The following is a 23675-nucleotide window of genomic DNA, read 5'->3' as shown; positions in this document are numbered from 1 at the left end:
CAACCCGCCGTGGGCGTATATTTGAAAGATAAAAAGAAAGTTTTTGGCCCAGTCAAAAGAGTCAGCAACTCAAAACAAGGCTGACAATTCACTTTGTTTGCTCACGCCCAGCGCGTGACCAACTGTGAGGAGAGAATCATTAAAACAAATCCTGAAAAATAATTTCCCAGTAGCATTGTGTGATTAAAATCCCCCCGACGTCAGATCGACTTTTTACTCAAGCACAAATCAAAATGCAGTATCATATTTTTACAGAGTTCATTGGTATGATCCTATTTATGTTTTTGCTTTCGATTTGGAAGCTGACACAATTACTGTGGCTTCTTTCGTGTCACTTTTCCAACACGTTGTTGAGATTTCTGGCGGCCGTGCAGTCCCATTTTGTTCCTTGGCTGTGCTTTGGAGGAAAATGCATGCTGGAAGTGAATTTTCCATTTTCCATTGGCCACAACTTGATGCCGCTCAAGGATGTTGTTCAGTTCTTACTGGAAGAACACCATCACAACAGATTTCCGTCAATTGTCCCAAAGTCTGTTGAAGATCGATGCCAAAGATCCACTTTTTCTCTGATTTGTACGCGGCATACAATCTGCAGCTTGATGAGTTTTACACAGAATTGTTCTCTTGCCTCCTCGATGCAAAGTCAAGTAAAAGAGTGACAGTTAATTCCTGGTTCTCCTCAGATTGGAAACTGTCGTCTGCTGTTTGTGCTCCCCTGCGAGAATAAAGCAACACTGGCACCGGGGATGCCCGACGCACCGCTTGAGTCACACGATGCCGGATGCTACATTGACCGCCGACTGCTTACACAATGTCTTAAGGTGGTAATGAGGAAATGAGTCGCTGGAGAAAATGGCAGAGCAGCCTCTTGTTGAGAAACATAAAAGATACTGTTCCCTTGCACCGCATCTGCGAGATGAGACGATTGTAAGGCCATGACCGCAAATTAGAGTGGAGAAATAGCGCAAATACAATCGTAACAAACGTGTGTGTGTGTGTGTGTGTGCGTGCGTGTGTTTACATGTGTGCACAAGGATACTAACCCCAAGGCAGCAATTTATGCGCACACTCAGGAAGAGAGGAACAATTTTGAGTGCATAAACAGAAATTTAATTAAAAAGGGAAAATAAGGCTTTTTACAGATATTTGATCTTTGCATACAACAACACTAAATTAATTTGGTAGCGGTGACGTGGCATGAAACTCGGAGCCACGTGTTTGTGCCTATTAAATACGCATAAGTCAAACACAAGGAGGAGATTGCGATGTTTTCCAAATGAGCAAAACAAAAACTATATTTGTAGTTTGAAAAGAACATTACCCGGCAGAGGAAATTCAATTTTCAAGATCTGGCATCCACTTTCCAGTGACTCATGGAAATAACTGATGTTCGACTCATTGCCTCCATAGCAACTTTGTCTCGAACTGACAACTAACTTTTATGCAACATCATAGCCGCAGATTTTAAGCTCTCGGGAATTTCTCCCATGGATGTTGGTTGGCATAACGTGCACGGCTATATACGCTTGATCAGAGGCTGTAATGTCAGCGACCATGTGTGCATCCTATTTCGTATATTTCAAAGTTGAGTGCTCTTGTTGCCTTTCTAGATTATTTCCGAAGCTCGCATCGAGGCGCGGAAGCAACCCTTACCCGTGAGGTTGCGAAGGCCCAGCTGCCTCAGCCCGTAGTAACCGTCTCGCCTGTAGTTGAGGAAGATGGCGAGCGCATAGCGGCCTTCGTACAGTTTGGTGCCTCTGACGATGCGCAGATTCTCCAGCGGAAGGTAGTCGAACTGGTTCAGAGCCACCAGCACGTAGCCCGTCACCTCTCGGATTGACTGCAAAGAAGAGATAAGGATGCGGTTGGTATTTTTTATTTTTTTTTGTTTTGTTTTTTTCTTAAGAGCTCAGTATTGTTCATTCGGAAATGTCATCATCATTGCTCTTTTTTTTATTATTATTATTTTTTTTTAATATATATATATATATATATATATATATATATATATATATATATATATATATATATAATTTTTTTTGGTGTGTGTGTGTGTGTGTGTGTGTGAGTATGTGTATGTGCGTGCGTGCGTGCGATGCGTTTGGTATTTGAATGCAACGTGAGAATATATATATATGAGCACGGGGCACTTTTACATTTAAAGAGTGGAAGTCAAATGTTTGTTTGGTAAAAAAAGTGAAGTGATTATCGCCGGCTCCAGCAAATCCCAAAACTCAGTATCAAGACCCTGGCACAGGCCAAAATAAGAAAATGTCAGTCTAACTGCACACTGATTGCACACTTTTATTTGATTCTGAATTACATAACAGTTCTAAAATGTTTGTGTAGTCTGATTTTTACTTTTGTTGGTAAAAGGTTGTTTTTTTTTTTACCCACATGCTGAGCGCTTGATGTAACATAAATGTGACAATAACAAATAAATTGCTTGTTATAAACTGATTATTTGGTTGTGTTAACCAACCGCTGTGCGCCATATTCTCCCGCTCACTTAAGTCAGAAAGGGCTTTGCTGGCTGCACGCATTGTCCTGCCCACTTAAAGCTGGACTGTGTACTTTCTTTTTTTTTTTTCTTCTTCTTTTTTTTTCTTTTTTTTAAGAGCTCAGTATTGTTCATTCGGAAATGTCATCATCATTTTCTCTTTTATTATTATTATTATTTTTTAATATATTTTTTTATTATTATTATTTTTTTGTGTATGTGCGTGCGTGCGTGCGTGCGTGTATTTGTTAGCTCACCAGAAAACCTATTAGAAAAAATCTCCTACCGTTCACCTAAACCGAACACCAGGAGACCCGAGGAAGGACCAAAGAAAACCAAGGAAGGTGAAATCCAGCACCGACCAGACACCCCCCACCAGAACTCCTCCCCAGCCCAAGAAACATCCAGACCCCAACAAATCCAAAAAACATAAAATCAGGGAGGCCTCAAGAGACCAAAGGAGAGACCGAGAAAAGGAAGGAAGGACAGACGAAGCCGCGTGAGATCCGCAGACACCAGCCAGCCTCCACCGATTCAACGACCTGAGGAGGAAACAGATTGTGTCTGAGTTTCGGTAGATGCTGGTGTGGTGGATCTGGCGTGCATGAAAATCTCCACCAAAGAGGGTAGCCGTCGACCCCTGCCAGGACAGAGCAAGCGCAACACCTCAGGGCCCCCCAGGCCGCGGCAGCGCCAAAGGACGACCCCCGGGCCCCGCCAGGGCCACCGGACTGGACTGTGTACTTTCTGTCGTCCCCGAGTCTAGAATTCTAAATGACATCAACAGAGCCGTTGCTTTGATATGACGTAGGCGAGTGGTCGGCATCAAGCGGCCTATGAGCAAAAACTGGGCTGCTGCTAATTATTTCTGGCCCGTTATTCGTGGTATTAAAAGTGCCTCGACATTGTTGCAGTCTCGCTTCAGTACGAAATAATGAACCATTTTGCTTAAAGTGTAATTTTGTTTGGCATGCCGCTTGGAAGCGCTTCATTAAATGAAACATTCATCACGGACACTTTAAACACAGTTCTCCCTTCCGAGACTACCCCCCGTCGGAGTGTGGCTTCACAATTGATCAGGCGAGACAACTCCCTCGCCAGGGGTGTATCGGAAAATTTATACGGGAAAACTCACACATGGCCGGTCCATTCCAGGCCGAAATCCACGAGCCAAGGGTGCAGCGGAAGCGGAAGCGGAAGCGCACACGTTTGTCGGCTGCACTTTACCAGGATAGCTAAGAAATATGTCAACGCTGAATTAACCATATTTTACTGAGCAGGCGTTATGAGTGAGATACTTTAGCGTTTTAGTCAGGATATTTATTGTCAAAAAATATCAGGTCCTGTAGACTTTTTTTTTCACCTCTGTCAGAACCTTTTCTACTTACTGTATTTCATACTACAAACACACACAAGCAAGGTCTCCCAGGCGGGGAAGCGAACCCGCGCCACCGACACCCAAGGCAAGTGGCGGTACCACTCCGACATCCAGCGACGTCCGTGTCAAGTATGTTGCACGGCAGCAAGTATTAAAACACAAGCCTTTGGAGTTTCTTTTCTAGTTTCATTTTTTTATTTTTTTATTTATTTATTTTTTCTTTTTCTTTTTTCGAAGAGCTCAGTATTGTTCATTCGGAAATGTCATGATCATTGCCCCTTTTTTTTTTTCCTTTTTTGTGCGTGCGTGTATTTGTTAGCTCACCAGAAAACCTATTCATCTAAATCTCATACCGTTCACCTAAACCGAACACCGCCGTCAGGAGACCCGAGGAAGGACCAAAGAAAACCAAGGAAGGCGAAATCCAGCACCGACCAGGCACCCCCCACCAGAACTCCTCCCCAGCCCAAGAAACATCCAGACCCCGACAAATCCAAAAAACATAAAATCAGGGAGGCCTCAAGAGACCAAAGGAGAGACCGAGAAAAGGAAGGAAGGACAGACGAAGCCGCGTGAGATCCGCAGACACCAGCCAGCCTCCACCGATTCTTTTCTAGTTTTAAGCGCATAGCTCCCCGCTACAGTTTTACAACAATTACAGTCATTATCACATCGCACTGGTTAGATAGCTAATCATTTTCTTCTATGCCAATCAAAAAAACAGCTCAGTTAGCTAGTGGTAGGAGTGTCCGACCTGAGACTGGGAGGTTGAGGGTTCAATCCCTGGCCGGGCCATACCTAAGACTATAAAAATGGGACCCATTGCCGCCCCGCTTGACACTCAGCATTAAGGGTTGGAATCGGGGGGGTTAGATCACCAAATGATTCCCGAGCGCAGCCCCTGCTGCTGCTGCTCACCGCTCCCTCAGAGGATGGGTTGAATGCGGAGAACAAATTTCCACTGATTGCTAGTGGGTGTGACAATCAGTGGTACTTTAAAATAAGACATTTTCTAAATAATGAAAAAAACTATTGGTGCTTTGGGCGCAAACGCAGCAATTCAGACGGCGCCCACGGCAGCCGCGGCTTGGACTTGGCCAGGTTGAGTGGACGTGGGGCAGAACCGGGCAGAGGCGGCCGCGAACGCTCTCTCTCTCTCTGGTAATGATCCTTCCGCAGGTTCACCTACGGAACTTGTTCCCTTTTGTTGTCGTCACCTTTTCCGCATTCCGCTCGCCCCTTGGATTTGTCTTTAATTCCTTCGTTCCCGCGCCTTGGATCAAATAAGTAACATCCGCTTCTTCTTCCTTCCCTCGCGTTGGTGACGTAAGTGATTAAATTAAGAGCAGTCCGTGCGTCCGCTACGCTAGAGCCTTAAAAAAAAAACGAGTACTCGAGGCAGGAAAAAGCCCCCGAGGAGTTTTCGTACTCGAGGTACTTGCTTCAGCCCTACATTTAAGTGACTTGCTCGGTCTGTTGCGCAAGAAGGCTTGGGCATTGCTACGTTATCCCTTTTAAATGGATGAACCTCCAAAAATTTTGAGTACAGTATTCTTTTTTTTTTTTTTTTTTTTTTTCTTCTTCTAAGAGCTCAGTATTGTTCATTCGGAAATGTCATCATCATTGCTCTTTTTTTTTTTTTTTTTTTTTTAATATATATATATATATATATATATATATATATATATATATATTTTTTTTTTTTTTTGTGTGTGTGTGTGTGGGTGAGTATGTGTATGTGCGTGCGTGCGTGCGTGTATTTGTTAGCTCACCAGAAAACCTATTAGAAAAAATCTCATACCGTTCACCTAAACCGAACACCGCCGTCAGGAGACCCGAGGAAGGACCAAAGAAAACCAAGGAAGGTGAAATCCAGCACCGACCAGACACCCCCCACCAGAACTCCTCCCCAGCCCAAGAAACATCCAGACCCCGACAAATCCAAAAAACATAAAATCAGGGAGGCCTCAAGAGACCGAAGGAGAGACCGAGAAAAGGAAGGAAGGACAGACGAAGCCGCGTGAGATCCGCAGACACCAGCCAGCCTCCACCGATTCAATAACCTGAGGAGGAAAAAGATTGTGTCTGAGTTTCGGTAGATGCTGGTGTGGTGGATCTGGCGTGCATGAAAATCTCCACCAAAGAGGGGAGCCGTCGACCCCCGCCGGAACAGAGCAAGCGCAACACCTCAGGGCCCCCCAGGCCGCGGCAGCGCCAAAGGACGACCCCCGGGCCCCGCCAGGGCCACCGGCCGGAGAGCAAACCCAGGAGCAGGAGCGCCCCCCGCCCCAACACGGCCCGCGCCCCCGGCCCAACGCAGCAGGACGGGGCACTGCAGGCCCGCCAGGCACCCCACCGCCCCACCCCCCACGACCCCCCGCCCCCCATCCACCCCCGCCACAGTTGAGTACAGTATTCTAACGACATTACTTTTGCTTCCCTTCCAAAAGTTCTCGTTTCAAAGGGACAGCATTTTTTTTCCTTGATGGCTTTCAATGACATTCCAAAGTCTTAGGAACGCCTCTTTGGCGGTTGCATGCAAAATTCACAGGTTACTAATGGTTGGGTTTGTCAGAAGTCTGACCGGGAAATAAATGTCGCCCAGCTGAAATGTGCACAAGTGCTGCAGTTATGAGCGTGAGGATAATAGCAGGTGTCCGCCACAAGCGTCCATATTGTGTCTCGCATCCAGGCCGGGCTATTGCAGCACAAACACAATAGGACCAAAAACAGAACGTGGAGGTGCTTATTAGCAAAATTACAGCGTGTCAATCATCGAGAGCGAAAGAACAACATAATAAAAGAGCCACATTCATTTCAGTGACTATTTTGATTAGCATACTTATTACGGTGGATGCCTATTGTGAGGACCGTCAGAAAGTCCTGGTAAAAAAAAATAAACAATAACAAAATGCTTGTTGGCGAGCAAAAACAAAGTTGTTTTACTTGCTATCTCGGCTTCTGTAAAAAAAACATTTCTTCCTTGCAGAGGATTCTTGATTCCGCCCCCCTGGTTGGAAGTCATTCCCTGCCATTACTCTGACCCCCCACCGTGGCCTTGTGTTCACTGCTGGGGGTTCGCTGAGCTCACCCGGCTATCATTAACTCGGCGGGAAGCCCCAGGTGCCCACCGAGGGCGCATTGCCACACGACCCGGCTGCTGGCTGGTACGCTCGATGGTGCTCCCTCTGTGCCCACTGTGCCCCCCCCCCCCTTTCTCCCAGCCGGCCCCCCCAGTCCAGAAAAGACTCCAAAAGATGAATATACAACACTTCCCTGTTGCCTAGCAACGTCAGGAAAAGTCCTCAAGCAGAAGCATGGGAGAGCAAAAACAAAAAAAGGAGAACAATATTTATATTTAATAGCTAATTAAATGAGATGATTGTTATGCCCATTTCCATAGTTTTGACAGAATTTAATTCCCCCTCCGATTAAATACACATGCAAATATATAGATTAAAGCTTTCGAGAGCAACTGTCATCGAAAGTATCAGGAGGACTTCTGCAGCTCGCTTGATCTAAAATAGCTGTAAGCGCTTGTGTCTTAGCACAAAGTATGTGGATTTTAAAAAAATATAAATATTATAGATCTTTTGAGTCATCATTGTTTTTCCTCTTTTGCCAAGCTGCCCTGCACATGCTTCAGAAACTGCTTCGCGGCGAAGTGCAGACTTTACAGACCACAGGTCAGCTACCCATGATGCATCGCAAGTTTTGTTTCTTTCACACGCTCTTCATAAAAAGTTGGGCGGCCCTATTGTGCAGCTTTTCAGTTGACCTTTCTACAGCAGGTCAAATGTTTTCAGGCCAAAAAAACGGAGAGCCAAACATATTTCATTTAATCATGAAAGTGCAGAAGCTTCTGGATTTTAGGAGGCGTGTTTGTCTTTAACCTCTCTTGGCATGTGCCGGCAAAACAAAACACTTTGTCGCCGCATGATTACCTGAGTTTGAGTTTATTTGAACATGAAAAAGAATAAAAACAAAAGCAAAAACAATAACAGTAATAAAAATACACCAATAAAATAAAATAAAATAAAATAGCTACATAAGAAGCAACATTCAACAAAACGCATCTAACAACGATTTTCCATGTTCAAATGGGAGTGGGAAGAAATCCCCTCCCTTTTCCATATTTTCTTAGTTGACATCAATGGTAAATAAAAAAAAAATGCTGAGGATAACAAAAGTAACTAATAATGAACCACTCCATAATTATAATATAAAATAAATGACAGCATAAACCTGACATCAGATATGACATGAATATGATGTGCTGAAAGGCAGAACTTCTCAGTACTTCAGTTGCATTATCATCTCTTTTCTCATTCTGTCAGAATTTTGAAATGCTACGTGCTACGCAGCCTAAGGAAAATACAAACGTTCGAGGTTCAACAAACAAGTTGCACCACTGGCAAGGAATTTGGATCATGTGCAAAGTTTCTTTGCTACAAGAAAAACAGTTGGCAAAATGGCAAACGGCTTTGCGAACATTTGCGACCTTGAACGAACCCTGATGAAATATTGAAAAATCAACCTTCACTACCTACGGGAACAACACTTGCAAACCTTTGCCACTCCGTGGAAAACAGACTTAAAGGGCAACAGCATCCTTAGCTTTTTTTTGCATTTCCCACATATGAGAATTGTTGCCATCCACAAGGACAATTTTAGCATCTCAACAACCTCACCCGGGAGGTCAGCATTGTACGGAAGACAACATACCAGCATATTGTCGAGCGAGGCAGCAGACGTTCAGCATTTATTGTTTCGTGTCCTCGGATAACGATACAGGGTTTTTCACCAGGAAAGACAAAATCAATTATCAAGAGTAACATGCATAACATGAAACTATTCATACAGAGGTCACTGACGTACGATTGTTTTGCTGACATGACGGGAAGCTTAAAAAAACTGACGGATTATGTACCAACGTGGGTTTTCGTCCAACGCCAGAATCATCACAAACTGGGTCAGTACCAACAGACCCCCCCCCCCCCTTTTCGCTGTCCTAGTCCTATTAGGGAATGCACTGAGTCCGTTTGGCCGGCAGTTACGACCGTGTGCTCCTCTTACACGCCACATGAGTGAGGAAGGAAGAAAATAGGCATATAACACGCAACGGCGAGTGAACCGAGAGAGTCATTGAAGCTTGTAAATTGGAAATGCTAACGCCGCATTGTTTCTATTGTGTCTGGCTCTTTAACTTGAGTGCTTGTTTTTATTTTCATTTCATTTTTTTGCCTTGCGATTGGCTGGCAACCAGTTCACGGTGTACCCCGCCTGCTGCCCGAAGCCAGCTGGGATAGGCTCCAGCAACCCCCGCGACCCTTGTGAGGACAAGCGGTACAGAAAATGGATGGATGGATGGATTTCATTTTTTTAAATACATTATTAGGCTAAGTGTCTACTTTGTGCTGTTCTTCCCATTTGATGGAGCATCACATTCTTGGTGCTAGTTGGCTGCCGTCAACAAAACAGTCCTAGAATAACGGTGACGAACTGTAATTTAGCGATAATAACGGATCAGTGGTTAAAATAACGATGACGGCATGACGGACCGTTTGGTTCGGCTTGAAATAATGACGGACTAATTATGACAGAAAATGTACTGACACGCCCACCTCAGCATTTGCATTATATGAACGTCGGACACACAGAACGTAGAATTTACGAACATCATTTGACATGGCCTTAGTTCCAAGTTCTCGTTTGTCCTGAAGTGATCTGGTTAAGAATGCAGTCTCTTGCTCGGCCATAGGCGGACCAGAGACATTTGAGCCGGTTGAGTCCGTACAAAGGAAGCGGGTTTCATACTGCAAAGAGTTAAACAAGATCGCCTCGCGAGGATTTGAAAACATTTACGATGAATTAGCAGAAACAGGCGGCACGGTGGCTGACTGGTTAGCACGTCCGCCTCCCAGTGGAAAGGTTGTGAGATCAAGTCCGGGCTTCGGCCTTCCTGGGTGGAGTTTGCATGTTCTCCCCGTGCCTGCGTGGCTTTTCTCCGGGTACTCCGGTTTCCTCCCACATTCCAAAAACACGCATGGCAGGTGAATTGGACACTCCAAATTGTCCATAGGTGCGATTGTGAGTATGGTTGTTCGTCTCTGTGTGCCCTGCGATTGGCTGGCAACCAGTTCAGGGTGTAACCCCGCCTCCTGCCCGAAGCCAGCTGGGATAGGCTCCAGCAACCCCCGCGACCCTTGTGAGGACAAGCGGTACAGAAAATGGATGGATGGATAGCAGAAACTTATGCAAGCAAATGGAACAAAACGGGTATTTCAGGCTAATTGCCGAGACAGCCATTTTTTTCAGGCAGCTTGAGAGGCACCTCGCCAGTGAATACGCATAGAAATGTCTGCCTTGTCTTCTAAGGAACTGCCTCAGGGTAGCACCCAGCATTTTCAGAAAATGCCTGCATAACACCATTTAAAAAGGATTTTGCAAAAATATGCTCACAGATGATTATACTTTATTGACATTTGTGAGCATCAGTGCAGACTTCTCAAGCGAGAAAGCACCAGGTCAGGAAACGGGATTTTGGTGTGAAAAAAAAAGAGGATCTCGATTATCTTCTCTCACTTCTTATTTTACTCGAGTCACAACAGCATGAGGAAAATAATGAGATACTTAGAACAGCCTCGGTACCGCGGTGCCACAATTATAAAAAAGACCTTGTGGATTCTTAAGAGATGGTGTTGGTGAAGCCAAAGTCACAAAAATTAGGGACGTTTATGGGCAGGAGGTGCGGCGACGCTGAGGCGGGAAATTCGGCGCGCGCGCGGGAGGCATTTTAAGCATAATTAATTGCACACCTGCTTCTGTCTCCTGCTTGAGTGGAAAAGTAAACATGGAGGACAGCACAAAAAGGAAAGAGGCGATGGAAAGGCCTAAGAAAACCCCGGGGGGAGGAAGTCAAACTTGATGGATAAAGGGCAAAAAAGGCGTCGAGCTCGGGGAAATATCGTAACGCGGTTACGATACAAGAAGATGGGACACATATTATGGTGATTACGACTCATTTCCATACATATAGAGCACTCTGCCAGTGAGTCAAGGAGAGTGCAGTGGCGCATGTCAGCAGAGACTCTCAACAGTCTGAGCCGACCGGATTGGCGGCGGCGGGCGGTGCAATCTGAATCCTCCACGTGGCGGCAAAGTCAATGGGCGGGCGGGGACCTGTTTACCAATTCGCCTCAATGGGCTGCCTAAAAGAGGCATGCACACCTCCTTTCACCTCATGGGGCTATTTGGCTGCTAAGTATGCTGAGAGCACTCGGGCGTGACTTTCAAGATTTGGAGGAATCCTGTAGTGTAAAAAATCAAAAAAAATCACATGCCTCTGAGAGGGCCATTGACTTTGAAATAAATGAAAACCCAGTCCAGGCGTATGTCGCTGTGAAGATGATTGTTCAATGGTCCAGGTGAGGGTCTTCAGAAAACCTTCCGAATGCTTCCATTTGATCTTTTTGGCTAGTGATGAGTTATTAACATTGTTTTTTTAGTTTTAATTTATATTTGAGCCGTTTTGGATTTACTTATAGCAGTATGGCTCAATGAATAGAATTGTATTCTTATCTGTGTTACTTTCATGAGAAAGGGCAACGGGTTTGTACATTTGTTATCTCTAATGGGAGGGCCGGTCTCTGCCGGTCGGAAGGGAGTCACAGGCTTATTATTATTGTTTTTCTCTAATCTGATTTATACCCATGGGAACAGATTCTCTTGTATTCACTGAGTTGTAACCAAGTGTGCTGTGGGCTGATGGGCGGAGACTATTCTATTCACCCACTTTTGAATAAATGAAGGATGTGCCGGAGAGCCTGACACAATCTGACCAGAACACGGCTTGAGTGTCGTCAGCCTTTTGTCATCAGAAGCTTCTGATAATTATTTACCTTTGCAAAGGGACTTCTTCACCAGGATCTCACCATTCAGTTAATTGAACACGCAAAGAGTACAATACTTAATATTGTTTACTCTAACACTAGATAAGCAAATGTCTAGTACTAAAACTAGAGACATCGATACATTCCTGTTTCTCAAAACCGATACTGAAAAGCTTCTCGAATTCCACAAAACTACTGTGATAAGGATTCATAAAGTGCACTAACAAAAACTAATACAAATAATTAAGTCCAATACCGCACAGCCCTGCATAATTGGAAGTTGCCATCCAGGCACCGCGCGGTCAGACCTAGCATGCTAGCGAAGCTAGCAGGGCTAATATTACACGTCCATGAATAAGCAGTGACGCTTGCGTCCTTATTTCCGTCGATTAGTGTGCGCAAAAAAAGTGTCACATGTTTTACTGGCAAACAAACATACGTCCAAAAATTTGCGAGGCAGCTTGGAAGTACAAATTGTAGCACCGCGTGGTTGTTAGCCAACAAGAGCCGGAGTCCTCAACGACAGTCAAGGGTTGGTCATCAAGCGATTGGCGCCAAACCACGATGTGAAATAACACATGGTTATCTAGTTCAAGTTTTCAGATTTATTGATATGACGTTATAATTCCTAACATTGGCCTGATAATGATGTTGTTGATCATTATCATGCATCGCTAACTGAGACAATAAACGTGTGAGGAGGGAAACCCTGTATTTCCGTCTCCACCAAAACTGAATACAAGGTTTCCCCCCTAACACGACACGCACCCACCGCTCTATTCATTGAAACTTCCTCCACACACCCGGGGCCAAATTGAGGACCCTGGGAGTCAGATAGGGCCTTCTGTGCTGCAGCCCCACAATTGTGGAACGCCCTCCCTGACACGCTGAGGACACCACAATTCATTGACTGTTTAAAAAAAGAACCTAAGGCCCCCCCCCCCTTAGATGTTTATTTATTTATTTATTCAAAAATAAATAAAAATGCAGTTTTCTTTTCTACTTGTAGTTCTTTGAGATCTTGCGAGGTAAAGGGCGTTATACATAAAATAATAATAAATGATATTAATAATAATAATAATAATAATAATTATTATTATTATTATTATTGTTATTATTATTATTGTTAGGACTTGGCTGACACAACCATATCACGCAGCACCTCAGTTGACCTCATGAGACCTCAGTTCAGCAAACATCAATTAACCCAGTGCATGTTTTTTTTTTACCTGCCTTTTTTCAATATCTCTTCATGAAGATGGACGAGTGAACCAAACCTGGCATTCAAACTACATACATAATACACGTTATTCAAAATAAAAAAAACTAGTTTTATAAATGTATTGGGGCGGCATGGCTCAGCGGTAGAGTGGTCGTCCTCAACGCAGAGGTTGTGGGTTCGATCCCTGGCCCTTGTGATCTGCATGTCAGGGTATCTTTGAATAAGATGCTAATCCTCCAGTTGCTCCTGATGACGTGAATGTCAAGTACTTTGAGTGCCTTAACAGCGCTATACGAGTCCATAAAGTGTAATTAATTATAATACAAACTGGTGCATTCAACTTTTGAAGTCCAACTGTATAACCCAATAATGCGTCTCCATACTTCTGTCCATGTCTAAAGTGGTGGTCCGAACATGAACACACTTCATCAAATTGTGGGACTCTTGACGTTGGGTCGTCGCCCTGCCGGTGGTTGCGTGTTTGCATCCGGATGGGCCTCGAGCGGCGGTTGAGTTTCTTTCTTCCCCTCAGTGCTGACACTTATGGTCTCAGACAGGGTGACCATCACGCTGAACATTGTTTTATAAGCGGCTTCTGCGAGGCATCTTGCTTGTCAAGACGCATAAAAAAGTTCCCCGTTCACCAAAAGGGAGCGCGGGATGGTCGCCATCACACGCCGCAAACTGTGGCGAAACCTCGTTAGACATAAATAACTCACGAGGTGAGTAGCAATTCTCGTCGACAAAACTCTTACAACGTCCAACGTGGGGGGAGAAACTCAGCCAAGGTTCCGAATAAAGAATTCACAGTGCAGACAAGTGGAGGAGTTCAAGTATCTTGGGGTCTTGTTCACGAGTGAGGGTAGGTTAGAGCGGGAGATCGACAGACGGATCGGTGCAGCGTCTGCAGTGATGCGGACGCTGTATCGGTCCGTTGTGGTGAAGGAGGAGCTGAGCCGAAAGGCAAAGCTCTCGATTTACCGGTCGATCTACGTTCCTGCCCTCACCTACGGTCACGAGCTGTGGGTCGTGACCGAAAGAACGAGATCCCGGATACAAGCGGCCGAAATGAGTTTCCTCCGCAGGGTAGCCGGACTCTCCCTTCGAGATAGGGTGAGAAGCTCGGTCATTCGGGAGGGACTCAGCGTCGAGCCGCTACTCCTCCATGTTGAGAGGAACCAGTTGAGGTGGCTGGGGCATCTGGTTCGGATGCCTCCTGGGCGCCTCCCTGGGGAGGTGTTCCGGGCATGTCCTACCGGCAGGAGGCCCCGGGGACGACCCAGGACACGCTGGAGAGACGACGTCTCACGGCTGGCCTGGGAACGCCTTGGGATCCCGTCGGAGGAGCTGGCTGAAGTGGCTGGGGAGAGGGAAGTCTGGGCTTCCCTGCTAAAGCTGCTGCCCCCGCGACCCGACCCCGGATAAGCGGAATTGAAGACGGAACGGAACAGTGCAGACCGCCACGCGAAGAAGTTAAAGTGGCACAACATCTCGTCTCGGAAGCCAAATGTCCATGTTTGTGTTTTCTCCTTAACGGCACCATTGGGGGGTTTTGTAAACTGCAAATGCATTCGAGCTCGATAAGCAAGCAGCTGTGATGTGAATTAAAACAGTGTCAGATTTGATAGGCCCGCTATCTCTGTGCCGCGTGCGTGCGTGCGTGCGTGCGTGCGGCGAGAGCGCCCCTTTTCTGTCGCATGTCGTTGTGACACACAGCACGTTGCGCCACTGAGCTGCTTCATTACCCCCGAATCAAATCCTAACCGCTGATGGATGTCCTGATTTGCAGCGACACAAAAGGTGCGTGTCTTTGTGCGCGCGCTTGTGTGTTTGACCGCACAACTGTGTGTAGGTGTAAAAAGCATTTAGCCAGGCTGGTCTTCCAATTAGACCAATGAAATCAAAGACAGAGAGAGAGAACATTTTCACAGTTTAAGGAGGGCTAACTTCATCGGCGCACACCGTCTGATTGGCAACTGCGAAAAAAGGAATTTGAAACTCAATTCCTGGACGGATTGAAACATCTTGTGCCCGCTCGTGTCTTTGTCAAGGCATCAAGGCGTCGCACGTGGACAACGCTCCAAAATGCACGTTTTTCCAAATGATTTCCCGGAAACCCGAACAAAGCAATACAACATCATTGAAATTGTGACGTCAATTCCTTCATTTTTGCTGCGAGCTGAAAGCTTTTGGGTTAAAAATATACTCAATCAAAATCTCAACTGATTTAGACTGACCACAATAACTCTGAAAGGTGCAGTTTTGTTTTATGGTGGTGTGTGTGTGTGTGTGTGGGGGGGGGGGGGGGGGTGGTGATTCTAGGGACCCAGAAAAACTGTCAGTTTTTCACAAAACTGCACCTTTCAGAGCCTTTTATTGTGGGTAGTCTACGGCACACCTGTGCACTAATCATGGTGTCTAATCAGCATCTTGATATAGCACACCTGTGAGGTGGGATGGATTATCTCGGCAAAGGAGAAGTGCTCATTATGACAGATTTAGAAATTTAGAATTGGTGATCTTGTGTATGTGGAAGAAGTTTAAGATCTTTGAGTTCATCGCGTAAAAAATGAGAGCAAAAACTAGTGTTGTGTTTAGATTTTTGTTGAATACATTTAAATTTTTTTTTAAAAATGATCAACAGCTGCATCAAAGCCTTCTGTATGCTCTAGCATAAAAAAAAAAAACATTAAAAAACAAAAAAAACAAAACAACAACGTTGTATTTATTTTCATGTCTTAATTTATGTCCTTTTTTTCAAAACCAAACATTGTTTCAAATTGACAGTGAATAAAATGCACAAATTTGTTTTGTTTCAGTTACTATTTTGGTTTGCAACATGGCAGAAAGCACGTCTACAAAAATTGGAGAGTATTTACAGATGAGATGATAAAGTTCTGAGAATTTAATTATAATAATAAGTATCAATTAATTTTGATAATCAATTCGTTGCCGATTAATTGATTAATGTAACCGTCTCTGTCAACTAAGTTGTGTATCAGATGTAGAAATTTGGAAATAAAAGATGAACTGTTGATCATTTTTCAATTTTTTTTAAAATGTACTCAACAAAAAACACACTTTTGCTTGATTTTAGTCAAAGGGAAAGAATGCGGGCACACGGTATGTGGAAATAAACACAATAGACCTGAAGCGACGTGTCGCAGTTCACCACAAAGTTAACAATTTGCTTGGTGGTTGTTGATTACGTAACATTAAACCAAAAGCAATAAAGTTCCAACAATAACCAAATGACCGCAAACTAATGATGGCTAACTTACTAGCTTGTAGCATTTAGCGACAGTAGCCGCTTTTTGGCTATAATTGTGTGTGAAGTTGAAATTGCGCTAACTTCGATATGTTGTTCTGCTCGGTCAACTATATTGCAGGCTTGCGTAAACCAGACGGAGGTACGAGCTCATCTACTGTAGCTAATCTGAAAGGGAGCTAAATTCAACACAAATCAACTGGGCACTGGCCAGCAACGAATGGATGCAAACTGAACTCATGGTACGCCACACCAGGGGTGGCTTGAGGGTCAGAGGTTAAGGGATGCTGAGATCCTGGTCAGGCAAGATAAATGTAACAGTTTTGCACATTTTAACACAATTTTATTCCCACATTAATGAAAGGGAAGTATAAGACTTTTCGATCATGGGCATCCAATCGGTTAGCTTTTCAGTAGCAACCTTGTCTTTAAATTGAACACACGCACAAGACACAATTGCGACAGAGGAATGTTGCTGCGTCTGACCACCTGAAACCGTCTTCGGGCTCGGACAGGAAAATGTGTTTGTTCCTCGGCAACAGATACAATAGAGGACTCAAATCTGAATTTCTTAAAAGTCAGCTTTGGCTTTTGATAATTATGATCAACCAACACTCAAGTCTACAAAAATAATGCCACCATATCCCAACAGTAAATTTCCTAAGTTGATCAGTCGTCAATTCCAGGCCAGGACTGGACATGAACCCTGCGCAATGGCTGTCTCGGGGCCTCTGCACCAAATAGTCATGCCGTAAAATACGACCCGACAAGCTGCGAGGTTCTGAAAAGGTCGGGACTATTGGCAGTAACCAAACCAGTGTTTGCTATTATTATAGCTCTTTCTGGCAGCAAAATGAGTACCCTGCTCACTTTACTCATAGTTCAGCTCTCGTGCCCTGATGCCTCTTATCGTTCCATAATTGTGGGGTTGTATAAAATACAATGACGACCGGTCATTTCTTTTCTACCGATCCTCAAACGTTCCAGTAGTTTGCAGTTGGAATGTTTTTAAACCATAAAACCATTTTTCTCATGGAAAATTAATTCCAGTACTCAAATAAAATGGAACGCTATTTGAAATAGGAGGAAAATAAGTCAGGTGTGTGAGACTTCCTCCTGTTTACTGTGTTTACTGTTGCTGGCGCTAATGCATTTGCAAAGTGGATGCCAGCAGCCCCAAACACGAGGCGTATTTCACCATTGCTGGATATCAAGCTTCCGTGCGCCACATTTACACTTTGGAAATAACTACAGTGAGATATATATATATATAAATAAATAAATATATATATATATATAAATAAATATATATATATATATATATATATATATAAATAAATAAATATATATATATAAATATATATATTTATATATATATATATATAGATATATATTTCTATATATATAAATAAATATATATATATATATATATATATATATATATATATATATATTTATATATATATATATAGATATTTATATATATATATATATTTATATATATATATATATATTTTATATATACATATATAGATATTTATATATATTTATATATATATATATATATATATATATTTATATATATATATTTATTTATTTATATATATATATATATATATATATATATTTATTTATATATATATATATATTTATTTATTTATATATATATATATATATTTTTTTTATATAGATATATATATATATATATTAGAAGTGTCAGTTGACCAAAATTTCTTGATTCTTGTTCTTGTCAATGTTAATATTGATTGACTTTTCGTGTTCTCTCAGCTTCACAATTGCCTGTTTTTTCACTTGCAGGCAACTCTCCATTTTGGTTGCACACCTATTTTTGAATCATTCAAAACTGAGCAAGCAAAACACACCTGTTGGTCACGTTCCACAAATTTCACAGGAAAAAAATGCGTCGGCTCAGACAGAAGGAGCTAAGTTTCAGCAGTATCGGAGTCAGTTGTAAATACCTGGGGGGGGGGGGGGGGATCTCAAACGTTGAGCTCTCTTGTCTTATATTCATCTTTTGATGTCAAACCCAAATGTTAGTCAAAAGCAAAAATAAAGAAATTGGCCGCACTCTTATAATACATTTGGAGGCGAGTATACGTCTTGAGAGTTTTTGCTCTTTTGTAGAACACACGGATTCGAAAATCGAATCCCCGTCGAGAACTCACTCTTTAAGAAACGCGCATCACATGTTAAGTATCCTGCAGCTACGATTCGCACCAAATGAGCTCCAGTCAGGGTGCGCGTGTGCACGTAACGGGATTGGATGAGAGCTTCAAACATCCCTCTTGGCGACGCACATCTGCCGCCATCATTTGCCGTAATGTCGCCATCCCAGCAGGCCGCTCCCGCACTGTGCCGAGCGCTTCCGAATTGATTTAGTGCATTAATTAGGGCCCTGTTATGAGCTGTCATGGACAATATTCTACAATTTGAGAAGCAAGAGGCGCACCTCGGGATCATCTTGATGACTTGCGGAGGTTTTGATGGGGGGGGGGCGCCCTTTCATGGCCGTACCTTTTAATTGAATGGAAATGGCTTTGCCCCCTTTGAGTGGCACGGAAGCTGCAAGACGTTCATTTCACCTCTGAGACCGACTGCGCTTTCATTATTCGGACAAATAAGCAGACACGATGACGCACGCTGTGTACACAAATTTTGGCAAGCTGGCATCAAACAAGCAACCGGTTGGGCATGGTGAGTTCTCGATTGCTCGTATTTTGAGAAAGGTGCTACATCTGACTATTAATTATTATTATTATTATTATTTTATATGCATGGTTTAGGATGCCTGAGCAACCGCAGAGCACAAAGTCTTTGCGAAGAAGGCTGGGAAAGTGCCTTGGACTCCACGGGGAGCAGTTTGAAGAGGAAAAATGTGTAGTCTGTATTGGAAATGTATCTTTTGTGGAACTTTTGAGACACTTAAAGTTAGTCTCAATACTTTTCTTTCAATTATAACTAATAACAATGCCTTCTCGGGCTGTAACGAATGATTCATCTTTAACTGCAAATTGTCCAAATTCTCTGAATTTCAGCCTCTTAAATGTAAATATTCAGTCTGCCATGAAAGCAGACTGATTATCTTCGTGTTGAATTTACAAACATCTGCTTTTACTTCAGAAAAAAAACAAAAAAACTTTTGCCTATTTTCTGACATGTTATGGCCCAAACCAGTAACTTAATGTTCGTACATTTTCTGCACTGGCAATTTGAAATCATTTTTTAATTAAGGGATGGAAATTGTTATTATTTCTAATCTCATTCATCAATTCATTAAAAAAATATTGCATCAAAATAATTGTTAGTGTCTAGTATCTTTTTGGGTTTGAGTTTATTAAAAACAATGAAGTAAAAATTCACAACATTAGAATAAAATTACATGACAAATATATATATATATATATATATATATATATATATATATATATATATATATATATATATATATATATATATTTTATTTTAAATGTATACAATATAATATAATATATGTATAAATATCATCCACCCATACATTATCTGAACCGCTTATCATTTAACCTTTATTTATCCAGTTTAGGCAATTGAGAACAGATTCTGCAGACAGGAGACGAAAACATTTCTCAAACTTGTTTGCGTTTGTAAAATATTTTCAGAAAATCAATTAGCTAATTATTTAATTGGATACAGAAATACAATTGGATACTCCCAGGCATTTTCACTGAAGCAACTCCCTTCGCTCCCGGCTCTTTTACTGGATTTTGACTGATTTTGCAAGGCCCACAGAATATTGTGTTCTATTGCTATAAAAACATGGAAGCTACCAAAAGAAAGATGGGAGTCTCTTCTTCCATCAGGAAAAAAAGTGTTTTGTTTTCTATCTGATTTCGTTTTGCAGCAATTAGCATTAGAATATAGTTTATTCACAAATCCGGTTAAAACCTCTCAACTGAAGAGAATGCTTGAAGCAATGATAGCTATTGTATAATGGCCAGCAGGTGGCAGCAGAGTATAAGAGATTAACCCAGGCCATGTTGAAAAAAGCTCTTTTCCTCACGGTTTTAACCGGATTTGTGAATAAACTATATTCTAATGCTAATTGCTGTAAAAAAAAACTGATAGAAAACAAAACACTTTTTTTCCTGATGAAAGGAGAGACTCCCATCTTTCTTTTGGTAGCTTCCAAGTTTTTTTTTTCTCTTTTTTTATTTTTTATTTTATTATTATTATTATTATTATTATTATTATTATTATTATTTTTTTTTTTTAAACTGATAGAAAACAAAACACTTTTTTTTCCTGATGAAAGAGACTCCCATCTTTCTTTTGGTAGCTTCCATGTTTTTTTTTTCTCTTTTTTTTATTTTATTTTTTTTTAATTATTATTATTATTATATATATTTTTTTAAACTGATAGAAAACAAAACACTTTTTTTCCTGATGAAAGAGACTCCCATCTTTCTTTTGGTAGCTTCCATGTTTTTTTTTTCTCTTTTTTTAATTTTTTTTAATTATTATTATTATTATTATTATTATTATTATTATTATTATTATTATTATTATTATTATTATTATTATTATTATTTTTAAAAACTGATAGAAAACAAAACACTTTTTTTCCTGATGAAAGAGACTCCCATCTTTCTTTTGGTAGCTTCCAAGTTTTTTTTTCTCTTTTTTTTTTAATTTTTTTATTATTAATATTATTATTATTATTATTTTTTTTTTTTTTTTTAAACTGACAGAAAACAAAACACTTTTTTTCCTGATGAAAGAGACTCCCATCTTTCTTTTGGTAGCTTCCATGTTTTTATAGCAATAGAACACAATATTCTGTGGGCCTTGCAAAATCAGTCAAAATCCAGTAAAAGAGCCGGGAGCGAAGGGAGTTGCTTCAGTGAAAATGGCTGCAAGTGAATGAGTTAATTGATTACAAAAAAAGATTAATCATTTGTTACAGCCCGAGAAGGCATTGTTATTAGTTATATTTGAAACTTTTTTCTTTCCACTTCATGCATACTTATTTAGGACTCTATGCCACGGAGGAGGCGGGACTTCCGACGTCCGGCTTTTCACCCATCCACTTTGTTTCCGTTTCCGGTTTGCGACGTGTGTGCCGCGCCCCCTCGGTTGCGCGGTCCCGTCGACGGGCGCGAGGCTGCCTGTCTCAGTGTCCGAATGATTTCAGATAGCCGAGACGCCCTCCCGCCGATGAGCGGGGGCGCAGGGGTGGACGGGTGCGAGCGTTGGCACGGAAACGCCGCTGATGTGTAAAACCCGGAAGCCGGTGGCATCCGCCCCATCGCTTATTAATGGAAGTTTGAGTCTTATCTCGTCTAGTTTTCTTCCAGGGAAAGATTTTACGGCCAAGGCAAACACGGATTCGGTATGAATATATCTCCCTCATTGGTTCATCACTTATGAGAAAAGCACACGGGCACGAGAACGTCATTAGTCTCTCCGCGTCACTCTCGGGCTGGTGCTCGCAGCAGATAAGGCGACTGAAAAGTCTCGCTGTCTGCATGCGACACCCCTCGCACCTCACCGACGGTCTCCTTCATCCCTCTTCACGACGGAGCTTGCGTGCCAACGTGAGAGCGGGCGGGGATGCTATTGAACGTAGCCCATATGCGTTTGCTGTAATCCATGGCACACGCCCGGGTCCAGGACTCTCCGGGGCAACCTTGGCATCCGGCCGGGCTTGTGCTCGCTCGCTCCGGCTGCCGTATTGATCCAACTTTAATGAAGAGTCCGTCAGCGTAGGTGACACCGTTAGCCGCTTGGAGGCCACCGGGGTCACTTGGCGCAGCTCCTCGGTTCACTTCTGGGAAAATGGGTCATTCTGAGCGACAGGCAGCCGCTGGCCAGCTCACATCGGGGGGGGGGGGATGCCAGGCGAAGGCTCGGCGATCCCCTTTCAACATTGGGAAGCGTGTAGTCACATGCTATTTTCACACGGTTCTTTCTCAGTTATTGGACAAGGATTTTATGTGGGAACCTAAGTAACAATGTAACTCTTTATTATTGATTTATCATTATTTAGAATTCTTGTGACAATTAATGTCATTATATGCATTCCTAAATAGGATCAAATCAAACTTTATTCATATAGCACTTTTCTGGATGAGAACACATTTGAAAACATTTCAGATGTTTTTCGAGATGCAAGCTGTTGTTTGGACAATTTCTTGCTTTGACTTGCAAGCAAAACTGAGATATGAGCGCTGTGCGGTGCAGGTGGACTCAACTCAAGATACTTCACAACAAACGCTAGTTTGGCACATTGAGAACAAAAACAAGTTTCAAGATGTTGAAATTACTGTGAAATTAAACATAAAACAAGATCAATACTGCAGCGTAATGAGTCAATTACAGTATTTGTGAAACTCTTCTTTGTTGTGTCTGCTTGACTGTATTGCACTGCCCTCCAGCTGCACATACAAAAAGGACCCGCAATGAACGAATCATGATGCACAAATGATTTATTCGGCTGGATCAGATCGGCAGATATTTTTGCATGTTTTTGCAAAATGGGGGATCGGTTGTAATGTTATGATTCGCCAGTCAATCATCGATGTCATGGGTCTGCAAAATGACATCACAGTAAACAAAATCTCAATCATTCCAGGGCGGTTTTGTGCTGCCATTGCTAATATGGTTTATCAAAAAATGTTCCCTAAATAATATGAAATACTTTCTTTGGGTGGGGGTGTCAAATCCCCCCATCCTGATCATGTAAAGCCGAGCTTCTTTTTTTTACATTCTACTTTATTATATTATTACTATATATTATGTATATATATTACAAAGTACATTTTTAGTATAGTTATTAGTAGGGGTGTGAATTGCTTAGTACCTGGCGATTCAATTTGTATCACGATTCGATTGGATACCGATTAATCCCGATGCAAATCTATAAATTGATGATTGCGATTTTTTTTTAACTCAAAATTTGAAAATACTAATCAGTAAACTTGTACATGTACACTGTAAGATTTGTATGAAAATGTAATTATCTGAAAGTTTCATGTTTGAACAGCACTGGAATCAAATATTAAGGCCTAATGTTCCATTAATATAACATTCTTCCATGCTTAATGTGTGAATCCTAACCCTAAGTAAGACATTTTGTTGAATATTCCCATAAAAAAATGTGATGTTTAAAAATCGATCCGGCCACATATCGAATCGATTTGAGAATTGCGCGCTGTAATATTGCGATATATTGCCGAATCGATTTTTTCTAACACCCCTAGTTATTAGAATATTTTCCTTATTAAAAACACATATTTTGTTGGGTTTTCAGGGAGGCTGAATTGGATTGATGGCATTTCTATTGATTTAAACGAGGAAAGATAATTTGAGATATGAATGATTTAAATTACAATCATGATCACAAAATAAACTGAAGACCG

The 23675-nt window shown here is 42.1% G+C and overlaps 1 protein-coding gene across 4 annotated transcripts in view; it reads right to left on the bottom strand.

Moving 5' to 3' along the window:
- The window catches only part of LOC147180124 (receptor tyrosine-protein kinase erbB-4-like), a 327725-nt gene that overhangs the window by 88051 nt on the left and 215999 nt on the right, over positions 1 to 23675 (bottom strand). For all 4 annotated transcript variants that reach the window (XM_086068131.1, XM_086068133.1, XM_086068132.1 and 1 more), the window contains exon 3: positions 1654 to 1840. In XM_086068131.1, the coding sequence (XP_085924257.1) occupies positions 1654 to 1840 (187 nt within the window). The remainder of the gene's footprint in view (positions 1 to 1653; positions 1841 to 23675) is intronic.

The sequence above is a fragment of the Leptonotus elevatus genome, chromosome 2 (genome assembly GCF_054856555.1).
Source record: "Leptonotus elevatus isolate MCC_2025b chromosome 2, RoL_Lele_1.0, whole genome shotgun sequence".
Taxonomy (NCBI): Eukaryota; Metazoa; Chordata; class Actinopteri; order Syngnathiformes; family Syngnathidae; genus Leptonotus; species Leptonotus elevatus.
Note: the sequence above shows the minus strand (reverse complement) of the source record. Positions and strands in the feature narration are given on the sequence as shown.